General features: G+C 51.4%; 1 protein-coding gene across 3 annotated transcripts in view; it reads left to right on the top strand.

The window, feature by feature from the left end:
• Window positions 1-12,500, top strand: part of TRPM8 (transient receptor potential cation channel subfamily M member 8) — a 52,898-nt gene that overhangs the window by 19,844 nt on the left and 20,554 nt on the right. For all 3 annotated transcript variants that reach the window (XR_008916908.1, XM_001376523.5, XM_056820143.1), the window contains 6 exons: window positions 4,070-4,172; window positions 4,553-4,671; window positions 5,155-5,445; window positions 8,378-8,473; window positions 9,706-9,835; window positions 10,372-10,517. Coding sequence is in view for 2 of the 3 variants with exons in the window: in XM_001376523.5 (XP_001376560.4) it covers window positions 4,070-4,172; window positions 4,553-4,671; window positions 5,155-5,445; window positions 8,378-8,473; window positions 9,706-9,835; window positions 10,372-10,517 (885 nt within the window). In the remaining variant the exon portion in view is untranslated. The remainder of the gene's footprint in view (window positions 1-4,069; window positions 4,173-4,552; window positions 4,672-5,154; window positions 5,446-8,377; window positions 8,474-9,705; window positions 9,836-10,371; window positions 10,518-12,500) is intronic.

The following is a 12,500-nucleotide window of genomic DNA, read 5'->3' on the forward strand; positions in this document are numbered from 1 at the left end:
TGGAGGAACCCCACAAGCCTGCAAAGCTACCAACCCCAGCGATGGGTTACTTTCCTGAGAAATACCCACAAGTATACGCATACATGCATCTACATAGCGCTTAAGGCTTTCCTGTGGCCTTCTGTTTTGCCATGGTCACTCCCCGCAGGGGCCCCTCACCATTTATCCTGGCACTAGATAAAAACCATTTCGGGCAAACCAACCACACCATTCATTGTTCCTTGCGATCCTCCATTCGCTCAGGCTCCGCTGCCCCTCGGGGGTCTCACGCTCGGTGCACACTGGCCTCCCTCCGTTCTTAATCCATCAGTCAGCATCACACTACCCAAACCTCCCTCTGTTTCCCAGAATCCCTCATCCTCATCAAGTCTTACAGTTCCACCACCATTCGTGCAGTGACATTAATTCAGCCATCCCCGCTCATGGCTGGGGGGGGGGGGACCACCAAAAAGAGCGCTTCCTCGAACATTTTGTCCAATATTGGCTTACATCACAAGCATGGGATTGGAAGGAATCTTGGCAATTGGCTAGTCCAACGCCCTCTTTTTCCAGAGGAGGAAACTCAGATCCATTCTGCTGTTTTAAGCTCTTTGAGGGGAGACCCTGGAGCCAAGCAAAGTACCCGCCACCCAGTAGTGGTGGCTTGATAAACACATGATTGCTCGATTGCCCCAGAGGTGTTAAGTGACTGTTCAAGCCAAACATGTAACAAGAAGGTAAGACACAAACAAGGTGCCCAGTCATCATTTCTTGAGTGTCTACTCTGTGCCAGACTAAGGATACCCTGGGGATGGACACTGTCCCTGCCCTCAAGGGGCTTGCAGTCTCCTGGGAAGAGACAGCATCGCCAAGGAGGAAGGAAAGAGGGAAGGGGAAAAGGACACCAGGGAGTGCCCGTCCGAGCAGCAGAAGTCGAGAGGAATGAGAGGAAAGAAGCCAGTTTGCTGGAGTTTGCTGCTCCTTCCTCCCGTCCTCCACTCAGAGGGAAAGAGGAGGCTGAGGCAGTTGGTGTTAGCCAAGAGTTGGCTGATGTCGGGGTGAGGTTAGAGGTGAATTTAACCTAAGAGGGCCATCTTGTTCCGTGGAGTTGATGCAGTGAGTTCTGGTGACTCTGAATTCAACATTCTTGACCTGGCCCAGGGTGCTGCCCTGAAGGACACCTTTCTGTCATTGAGGGATCCTTTGCTTTCCCAGTGAAGCTGAAACTGAACCTGCAGCTCAGATCACCCCCTCAGCATCCATCCATTCATTTGTTCATTCATGTGTTCTCTCACTCACTCATTCACTCATTCATTCATTCATTCATTCATTCACTCATTCATTCATTCGCCATGTAAAGTGCTTTCTAAGTAGAGTGCCTTGTCCCAGCTGTTCAGAGAACCAAGAAAGATGAGGCAGATGTGGATGTTCTGTTTCGGGTTCCAGACTACTGGCCAGGAGATACAAGTTCACAGCAAGAAAAGTAGCATCACCTCGTTTTTAGAAAAACCAGTTCCAGACTGAGGCAGAGCCATTACTCTAGAACAATTGCCTTCCTCCACTAGCTGTCTCCAGGCTCGCTTGGGCTGTGTTTCCCGCTTTGCTCTCCCTGGACCAGAAATGGGTACATATTGCAGTGTCTGCTCGTCTTCTTATTGCCATGATTTCCCAGTCACATCCTCAGCTCCTGGATGTCCTCTTTCCCCTTCAGACCTCTCTGTTCATTAGAGAGCTGACACTAGCGTGAGCTGCTTCTCACATTGCCTCAGACAGGAGCAGAAACCAAAGGGGCACATTTGAAAGACAGCACGGGTGCCTCACAGGTTCCACTCGGGTGTGTCCTCTGAGCTTCAGGCCTATGACCAACGACTCGCCCATTGGATGGTGGAGCTAGGCTTCCTGTGGACATATCGGATCTGGCAGGTCAAACAACTCGCTGTCCTTCCCCCATTTACTGCCGAGGACACCACCACCACCACCACCCTTCCAGTGGCCCCGGGGAGCGAGTAGAGCTCGCCTCGATTACCCACTCCCCTTCCCTTCACATATTCACTCAGTTATCAAAACCGTGTCATTTTGGGGAAAGGCCTCAGAGCAAGGACAGCCCATAACTCCAGAGAGCCAGAGAGGAATCATGCTCCCCGTTCCCTGTCAGAGGGATTGCAAACTCAATCTGCAGAATGAGACGTGTGTTTGGGGCATGGTTGATGAGAGGATTTGCTTTGCTTGGCTATGCATAATTATTATGAGGGTTTGGCAACTGGAAAATCATAAGATTACAAAGGCCTTGGAGCTCTGGACTAGCATGTTGGTTTCCTAATAAAAGAAAACACAGGGGGCAGCTGGGGGGCTCAGTGGATCGAGAGCCAGGCCTAGAGATGGGAGGTCCTAGGTTCAAATCTGGCCTTAGATGTTTCCTAGCTGTGTGACCCTGGACAAGTCACTTGACCCCCATTGCCTAGCCCTTACCACTCTTCTGTCTTGGAACCAATACACAGTATTGGTTCCAAGACAGAAGGTGAGGGTTTAAATTTTTAAAAAGAGAGAAAAAATTAAAACATTGTCTGAAAAAATCATGTCATTTCTCCATGGGCTTCTCTTGCCTAACCCCTCCCCTCCTCTTCCTCTTTCCTCTGGACACTGCCCCACCACACCTGGCTGCAAGCCCTCATCACCTTGAATCTGGACCATTGCCAAAGCTGCTGAGGGAGAGATCTGCCTGCCTCAACGCTCCCCCCACTCTAGTGCATCCTCCACACAGAAGCCAAAGGAATTTTCTTGAAGCACAGGGCTAGCCACACTCGGAGTATTCTGGTGATTTCCTATCACCTTTACCATCAGATCGGAACCCTCCGATTGGCTTTGAAATCTCTGCATTTGGGCTCCATTCTCCTTTCCCAGCCTTACTCCCTTCCGCGAGCTCTGAGACCCAGCGAGGAGCCTGGCCTCCTCGCTCTTCTTCACTCCCCTCTCCGGACTCCTCCACTGTCTACCTAGAAGGCCCGTCCTCGCCCCCCACCTCTTGGAACCCCTGGCTTCCTTCAGCTCAGTTCAAGGACTCTCTTCTGCCAGAAGCCCTTTCTGGTGTCACCTCAGCTCTGCCTTGGCCGATTTCTGTTGAGACCCATAATGCACTTTGTCTCCCCTGTGAGAGAGGAGCCTCCCTTTGTCTTTGTTCCTTCAGCACCTAGGACAGGGCGCGAAGCAAATGTTCATTGATTAACTCCTAAAATCAAAGGCATGAGGGGCCCCTTAAGAGCCAGGCTGAGGCTTGCCCAGCAAATACTTGTGTGTCTGCTCCAGTGAGAGCCGCCATTTGGGAGATGTTGTGTTTGGTTCTATTTACTGGTGATGCTTTGCTTTGACATCCAAATTGCTTCTCCTTTACTCCTCTTCCACCCCATTGGACACTTCCTTGTAGAAAAGGATTTAAACAAAGCCAACTCACAGGGATGCATCTGATGGCACATGGCCCACCGGGCGTCTGCAGTCACTGCCAGGAGGAAGGAGGCTCCCTTGTCATCAGATTTTTATTGGAGGTCACATGCCTCCATGGAGGCCCAGCCTCATCAGGCTTAACTGCAGAAGTTGGAAGACGTCCTCCTGGGTCGTGTTTATCAGGGGGAAATTCCATTGACTCCCACGAGCACGTACGGTGTATCTGCTCTGTACCAGGCACTGTGTGGATGAAGTACTGGGGCTATGAAGACCAAAATGAGTCAGGCCTGCCCTCAAGGAGCTTGCAGAGAAGTCACCATCTCCTACAGACCAAATAGCTGCGTGGGCGGGACAGCTGATTCTCATCGATGGTGCTTCTCTCTAAAGTGGACCAGAAAGGTCCTCATCCACAAAGAGCAGGGAGAGAGAGAGGCAGAGACAGAGAGACAGAGAGACAGAGAGGCAGAGGCAGAAAGACACAGAGAGAGAGGCAGAGAGACACAGAGACAGAGAGAGAGAGAGACAGGGAGACAGACAAAGACAGAGACGGGGGGGGGGGAAGATGGGGAGAGACAGAGAGACAGAGATCCATAAGTGTCCATCAACATCAAGCTCAGTTTACATCATTTGTTTTCATTTTTAATTTTGGCAGCTCAAAGAAATCCTTGAAAACCCTCACCTGCTGACAGTCATTAAGATGGAAGAAGCTGGGGATGAAATTGTGAGCAATGCCATATCCTATGCTCTCTACAAAGGTGAGGAAGTTCCTGGCATTCTCTTCACTCCACCACATTAATATATGTTTAGGTACATTTTAGATTGAATCTTCAGGCTTGTCTCAAAGATAGAAAACCTGGGCTTCATCCCTTACTGTACCACCTGCTAGCCACATGACCATAGACATGTTGCTTAGAGCCTGGTCCTAGAATCAGGAAGGCCTGAGTTCAAGTCCAACCTCATACATTTACCAGCAGGATGTCATTGGACAAGTCACTTAACCTGTTTGCCTCAGTTTCCTCATCTGTAAAATAGGGATAATGACAGCATCTCTTTCCCGGGGTTGTTGTAAGGATCAAATGAGATACTACGTGTAAGTGCCAGTGAGCTCACCTGGTTATTTTCCTCCCTCTGCCAGCCTTCAGCACCAATGAGCAGGAGAAGGATAACTGGAATGGCCAACTGAAGCTGCTGCTGGAGTGGAACCAGCTAGACCTCGCCAACGATGAAATCTTCACCAACGACCGCAGATGGGAGGTGAGGAGGAAGCCGGGTAGGAAGACTCACTGTTGAACCTGATCCAGGCAGGGTTAGGGAAGTCCCACCTGTTAGACTTTGTAAGGCACCTCTCCAGTCTGGCCTGTCAAAGCTGTGATCAAGGCAGAGAGAATGCAGCCATAATGGTGTTCTCCCAAAGTCCTGATCCCTTAGCCCAGGCTTGGGGTCATATCTTTCCCCTTCCTCAACTGCCAGTTTCCTTGCAGCTAAGCAATGTAGGCCATAGAGGGCTGGTCCTGAAGTCAGGAATATTTGAGTTCAAATCCAGCCTCAGCCATTTACTGTGGGCCTCTGGACAAGTCACCACCTCCATCTGCCTCAGTTTCCTCGGTGGAAATCCTAATCGCACCTGCCTCCCAGGGTTGTTGAAGGTATTTGGAAAGTTCTTGGCATGATGCCTTGTACATAGTAGGTACTTAATAAATGCTTCTTCCCTTTTGTTTTCCGCTTTCTCGTTGCCAGTCTGCTGACCTTCAGGAAGTCATGTTCTCAGCCCTGGTGAAGGACAGACCCAAGTTTGTCCGCCTCTTCCTGGAAAATGGGCTAAACCTGAGGAAGTTCCTCACCAATGACGTCCTCACAGAGCTCTTCTCCAACAACTTCAGCACTCTTGTGTACCGGAACCTGCAAATCGCCAAGAACTCCTACAACGACGCGCTCCTCACCTTTGTCTGGAAGCTGGTGGCCAACTTCCGAAGAGGCTATAGGAAGGAAGACAGGAGCAGCAGGGAGGATCTGGACATTGAGTTCCAGGTACGCGATGGACAGAGGCCAACCCAATCCCGTGGGCTTTTCCTGCCCCCGTCCATTGAGTGAATTGAAATATGGCCATTGTCAGTTGTGCTTTGGGTATTCAATTAAGGTGCTCATGAGTCTGTCTTTTCCTGTGTCAGTGACCTGGAGCAAGTCGCCCTCTGGTTCCCCGACTATTAAATGAGGTGCCTGGACTCGATTCTTTCTCAGGACACTTCTAGTCTAAGGCGTATGGGCCCATCTATGCCGTAGCACCTGTGTCACCCTGGATCTAAGGAGGGGGAGATGCTCAATAATGGTCTGGTTCCAGGGGATTTTGATAGGCTGGAGCCCTGGGCTGAATTTACTCTGATGCCCTTCAGTAGAGATGAAGGTAGTCTTACATTTGGCCCTAAAAAGACCCCTTTCCCAGTAAGGATGGGGAGGTAGGGTTACGTGGGAGTTGTTCTGACAAAGCCCCGGGCTGGGGCAGTAATCTATTACATGTTCAGCATGACCTAGCAGGGGGTTGGGGGAGCCACAAGTTAATACCGTGTCACGCTGCCTGACGAGGGCCAGAGCTTCCAGGGTTAGGGAGGAGATAGGCCAGCCCACCAGCCCCTCCCCTGACCTCTCCTGTCTAGAGGAAGATAACCAGGATGGGCTGTAGGCCTGTGTCACGAGCAGTGTGAGCCTCATTGAAGGAAACGGAGATATATAGCCATAAAAAGAGGAAGACTCCGGGGGAGAGGGAGGCAGTCACAAAAATCGTCTTGGAGTATTCGAAGAGCGGCCATGTGGCAAAAGGATTAGCTGCCATCTTACTTCTCCTCATCCTAAGAGCCAGTCTTTGGATTCAAGCTGTAAAAGAGCTTTATGAGGTACCTCATTTGTAGACTTGTTTTGTTTGGCCCCAAAGGACAAAGGGGGACATTTAGGCTGGATATCAGGGAAAATCTCCCGAACGATGAGAGCTGTCCTGGAATGGAAAGGGCTGCCTGGAAGTAGGGGGTGCTTCCTCGCTACAGACATGGGATGGCTGCTCGCCAAGTATTTTAGAGCGAGAGCTCCTTTCATGGGTAAATTGGCCTCGATGACCATTGAGGTCTCTTCCGACTCACAAATTCTGTGATTCTGTGGTGTTCGTATTGCCTTGATTTCTTCCCTTTTCCCACGCGATGGCCAGGATTGGGTGACCTCTCGGGTCCTGTGTAGCCCCTAATCCTAGGATCCCACGCTCTTTCCTCGGTTCTTCTAGTCTTCATCCTACTGGGGCTGAACTACTACTAAGCCTGAAAACCCTACAGAGCCAACTGACTTCAATGCACACACAGGGAAGAACAATCTTCATCCCGCTTGAATTTCATGAATACCTTCCTAGAAACTCTGGTGCCTAACTCTGACTGCAGTTATATCAGTCTCCTCTGTGCTGGGGGAGCTGGAAGCCTGCCCACACCTGATCCACCACAGCATCGATTAAAAAGAAAATCTCCATTTTTGATTGTGATGAACTCTATTTGACTTTTTAGAAACCCAGGAAGATCTAGATTCAAGTCTTGCCTCTGAGACACAGTAGGTGTGACCCTTCATGAGTCCATGCCCTCTTAATGTCCCAGGGCCTTCCTAAGACTACTAAGCTTGTAGAAGAGGTGCTGAACTTCATTGATAGAGGGAGCTTCCTCACTGGAAGTTCCCTATGGCAATGAAATCTCAGGTGTAGGGAGGGAGACAGCAAGACCAAAAGATGATGTTTCTAAACTCTGGGAAGCCCCTTTTGTATCACATAAGGTGAACTTCACCTTCCACTTGACGTCAGAGACCTCTGGATTGCTTTGGGTTCAAACGTGTTCTTCACCCAGAATTCGAAACCTTAACTTCTCTTTCCTCCTTTCTTCACATTTTCAACTTGGGTGCACACGCTCTGTGCTTAGTGTGGGATAAATGATTCTGCATCCCTTTAGACTCTGCTACCCTGGGAGCCCCAGACAAGCTCCTGTGGCCTCAGGCTGCATTCCTTCTGGGAACGAGGAGGCTCGGGGCACCCCAGGGTGAGAAGACCATCCCCATACTAGAGTGTCCACCAGGATGGAGAAGGGCTTCAGGTTAATTTATATGAGGAATGCTGGAAGGAACAAGAGACATCTAGCCCAAAAAGAGAAGTCGGGGCAGGAGGAGGAATAGGATGCCTGACTTCAAGAACTTAAGTCTGTCGGGGGGTGGGGGGAGATTAAATTTATTCTGCTTGGCTCCTAAGGGCAGAACTAGGGGCTGGGGGGGGGCAGAAGGGGATGTTGCAAATCAGCCATTTAAGTCTTGATTCAGGAAAACCTTCCTAAAAATCAGAGCTGCCCCAGAGTGAAATGGGCTGCCTCCTTGGAGGTCTTAAGGAAAAGGCTGCGTACCATTTCCATCTCATCTGTGAATGCAAATACATACAAGTTCTTTTTGTTTTCAATTTTCAATGTGAATGTCATTTCCTCACTCCCACCCTAGGAGAATATAAGCAGCTTGAAGGCAGAGTCTATTCCATTTTTTCCTTTAAACCCCAGCAGCTAGCACAGTGCCTGACCCATGGAATATTCTGTAAGGTGTTTGCTGAGTGAATGAATGACCATTTAGTGGGCTTGTTGTAGTGGGGAATGGGAGGAGGGGAGCGACGGGGTCTGGGTTGGACTGGGCAACGGCTGCTCCTAACTAGAATTCTTGGATTCTGTGACCAGCCTGCTACGTGGCCAAAGCTGAATCCCAAGAGTTCGCATTTATGGCCTCCTTTCTTCCAATCGAATGCTGCCCCAAACACCGATCCTTTCCTGAAGGTTCGTGGCCCCCATGTTGTGGTTTTTATGGCAGTGTAGGTTTGAGGTCGGCCCAGGTGTGCTTTCCATGTAGGTGATACGTGTCAGCACCCCTTCCCCTCCAGAAAGGTTAACACGCGTCATCCTGTTCCTCTCAGGATGTATCACCAATTACAAGACATCCCCTTCAAGCCCTGTTCATTTGGGCCATTCTTCAGAACAAGAAGGAGCTCTCCAAGGTCATTTGGGAGCAGGTAAGCGCCCAGATCCTTTCCTTCTCCTTTTCCCCTTTGCCCTTTTCCTCCCGCTTTTGTAGGGTCCTCCTCCTACTCCCAAATAGCTTCCACGTTGAATGGCAGGACAGCTACAAAGTGACAGCTCCCTAGATAACCTGCCCTGCCTATCTTTGTGACCTTGAGCAAGTAACTTCACATCCCTGGGACTCAGTTTCCTCGTTTGTCAATGAATGGATTAAGATGAGCTCCAAGGTCCCTTCCATTTATTAGCCTGTGATCTCATGTTATCATGAACTCATATGCAAAAGTCAAACATGAAAGTTTTATTGGAGAGGAAAAAGGATCCCCAGGAAGAGGAACTGATGGATGTGAGAGTTTGCCCTGAATCCCTGTTGCTCTCCTCTCTCTTCTTCCTCTTCGGGTCTCCCCTGTGATCTAACCATTGGGGCCGTCTTGTCTCATAGAAAGTCTCTCCACTGAGCTCTAGCAGCAATTTGTCTGTAAATTAAGAACTGGAGTTGGATCTAGGCTGGAAAGGAACCCGGAGACGTGCGGTCCAACAATGCCACCTTACGGATAGAGAAGCTGAGGCCTGAGCACATTAAAGGATTGCCCCCAAGGTCATCAAGGGAATAGGAGCAGGATTGGGCTGAGGCACTCGAGTCTCCGCGGACTGCTTATCAGACTTGACTGATGGCCCTTTCCAGCTCTCTAGATTCGGCTCTACATTCTTATCTGTAGCTTCAAGAGATGGCAAGGGAAGGATGGGGAAGGAAGCCACAGGACCGGGAAGGCACAAGTCACGTGTGTGAAATACGGAGCTGTCCATTTTGGCTAAAGAGTGGAATACGGTTGGGGAGGAGCGGGAGAGGTAGTTAGGAGAGCCAGTCATGGCCATCTGGCTGGGGACCTTGAACACCAGGATTTGCTAGGCTGAGGAGAACTAGCAAGTGCCCTGATTAGACCAGTACCCTATTCATCCTCAGCTGCCATTCGGTTGACTGCTAGCTGGTATAGCAGGCAGTCTCTGGATTTGGAGTCAGGAAGACCTGAATTCAGATCTAGGTGGAATTTGGACAAGCTTTTTGATCTCTTTAAAAAGACTCAGTTTCACTGTCTGTAAAATGGGAATAATGATAACAATAGCACCAAACCCAGAGCTGTTGGGAGGCTCCAATGAGTCATGAATAGGAAGCCCTTGACAAATCTTCTATCAGGGTGATGGTGACGTTGTCCTGGTCCCTCCATAGACGAGAGGCTGCACCCTGGCCGCCCTGGGAGCCAGCAAGCTGCTGAAGACCCTGGCCAAGGTGAAAAATGACATCAATGCTGCAGGGGAATCTGAAGAGCTGGCAAATGAGTATGAAACTCGAGCTGTGGGTGAGTCCCCAAGAAGAGAGAGGAAAGGGCAGGCACGAGGCTCAGGGTGGCAAACACCAGGTGCCGATGGCTGGGGGCTGCCTGTGGCTCTGCTGCTCTGCTCTGCTCAGACAGAAAACCCCTCCAGGCCCAGGTCACTGGCCTGCAGTCTGCAGAGGCCTTCTGCAATCCCATGTCCTCCCCCCACTCTCCAGTCTTTCAAATCTCACAGTGGATCAATAATCAGTCACAGATCCTCAGACACTTCCCAGCCGGGTGACCCTGGGCAAGTCACTTAACCCCCATTGCCCAGCCCTTACTGCTCTTCTGCCTTGGAACCAATGCATAGTGTTGATTCCAAGATGGAAGCCATCTCTAGGTCTGGGGCCTTCACTGTCTCTGCGTCTGTCTCTGTCTTCTTTTGCCCCTCTGTGACTGTGTGTTTCTCTGCCTTGGCCTTGTTCTGTCCCTCCTTTGTCTCTTCATATTTTCGTGCCCCTCCGCGGCTACCGCTGTCTCTCCTTGAGTGTCTCTGATTCTCCCCGTCTCTGTCTCAGAACTCTTCACAGAATGCTACAGCAGTGATGAAGACCTCGCCGAGCAGCTCCTGGTATACACCTGTGAGGCCTGGGGCGGCAGCAACTGTCTGGAGCTCGCCGTGGAGGCCACTGACCAGCAGTTCATTGCACAGCCAGGAGTCCAGGTAGCGGGAGTTTGGGAACTCTCCGGACAGCCGGCTCGTCCTCTTCACACCCTGGGACAGTCCCCAGCAAAGCTCCTCTTCCGTATGAAAAATTCAGCAGGAGAAATAGGACGGGGGCAGCTAGGGCGCCGTGGATAGGAAGCCTGGAAGTCTTGGGTTCGAATCTGGCCTCAGATACTTCCTAACTGGCCGACCCTGGGCAAGTTGACTTCATTTGTCACTTAAGTTAACTTCCCAAGTCATGTAGCCCCATTGCCCGAGCCTTCCTGCTCTTCTGCCTTAGAACCAATCAACAGCATTGACTCTAAGACAAAGGAGAGAGAAGGATGCTTTAGGAGTGCATGTCCCGGGTGCAGTTCTGCAGCCACAGGCCACCCGAGAAGCTGCCACTTCCAAACCTGGCGGTGCTCCAGAGCTCTCCAAGGCCCCACCTGCTCTGCAGCAGACCCCAGCCCGTATTCCAGCAGCAGCATTCGGGGCTTAGTCACCCAGCAAAACCCCAGTGGCGCCTGCTCTTGTCTCCAATCTCCTGGCCCAGACCGAGAGATTCCGAGGCTCCGAGACTGGCCCGGCCCCTCTTCTGCATTCTCGCCCACCCTCTGCCTCCCACCTTACACGGGAGGAAGTCAAGGACAAGAGTAAAAGCAACTCGCCTACAGGGTTGGGTTAATGTATTGGGGGCAAATGAGGTCCTCTGCCTGTGGCCATCCCTGGGTTGGCAGAGCCAGTCCCGCTGCTTGGCTCGTTCAGCTTCTCAGAAATGCTTTGAAAGGTGGCCTCTGTGCCCAGCACTGTGCTGCTGAGGGGGAGCCTGCCTTTTCAGAGCTCCCGTTCCATCATGGCATGGACACGTGTGATAAACTGAAGCCAAATGAATGCAGGGGAGTTGGGAGACGGGGAGGCACCAGCAGCCGCCTTCGAAGGATGCTTTGGGTGGGGGGGGGGGGCTTCCTATCCTTTACAGTTCACGTGTGACTTCACTTGGTCTTCAGGAGCCAGTATTCCTCAGTTCCAAGCTTCTTCCTCCTCTCCCTCCCATAGAGGCCGGCTGTCTGCCTGTGGAGGTGACCAGTAACCACCCCATAAACGTGCATCCCATCCAAAGGGCCAGCGTCCCCCGGGAGCTTTGAGGCTCTCCGGAGGAAGCTGCTCCTGCTGAAGGTCAGCTCCTTGAGGGCAGTCTTGTCTTGGCCTCCTGACTGCTCGCACATTTCCCAGCACACAGTAGGTGCTTAATAAAGGCCTATTTGAGTCCCTTGAATGGAAGCTGTTTGGCTAGCAGGAAAGGTTAGGAATAGGAGCCACTGGACCCTTCCTTGGTTCAGCAAGAACTCGTCATCCGGATCTCAGCCGTGGAGGGAACCCTGAGACCACCCGATCTAATCTGTACTTGCCAAATTGTTTCCTCTATGCTAGGCCAGCAAGTGATCCGGGATGTGCCATCACCCCCGAGGCGCCCTCGGCACCCTGGGAGAGTTCTAAGTGGAAGGAAGGTCTTCTTCACTGCAAACTTACATTCTGTTCTTTGTCATTTCCCCTCGCGGTTCCTTGTCCAGCCCTCTAGGACTGCCTAGAACGAAGCTACCCCTTCTTCCACAGGATGGTGCTCCCAAGACAGCAAATGACCATTATGAAGTGCCTTCTGAGTGCCGGGCACTGCGCTGAGTGCTAGGGATAGGGGGGAGGGCAAAAGCCGCCTCTGGCCCCACAGAGTTCACACGGGATTAGCTAACGCACACCCTGAGCCCTAGCTTTGCTGCCCCACAGGTAGACCTCCTCAGTCCTGGCACTCCTTACATCCCACTCACACTTCTCGGAATCACCCGGGTCCTTCAGATCTAGAAGCTGGAGCTTGGCCCAGCGCCCCCGATAGGGTAAAGCGAGACGTCTACCTCCTGACTCTGGGCCATTGGGTGTCCCGTTAGGCTTCCCGGCTTGCCGTCTCCTCGGGCCTCCAACGTCTCATGAGAGGGGCATCGGTTT

The sequence above is a fragment of the Monodelphis domestica genome, chromosome 2, assembly GCF_027887165.1.
Source record: "Monodelphis domestica isolate mMonDom1 chromosome 2, mMonDom1.pri, whole genome shotgun sequence".
Classification (NCBI taxonomy): Eukaryota; Metazoa; Chordata; class Mammalia; order Didelphimorphia; family Didelphidae; genus Monodelphis; species Monodelphis domestica.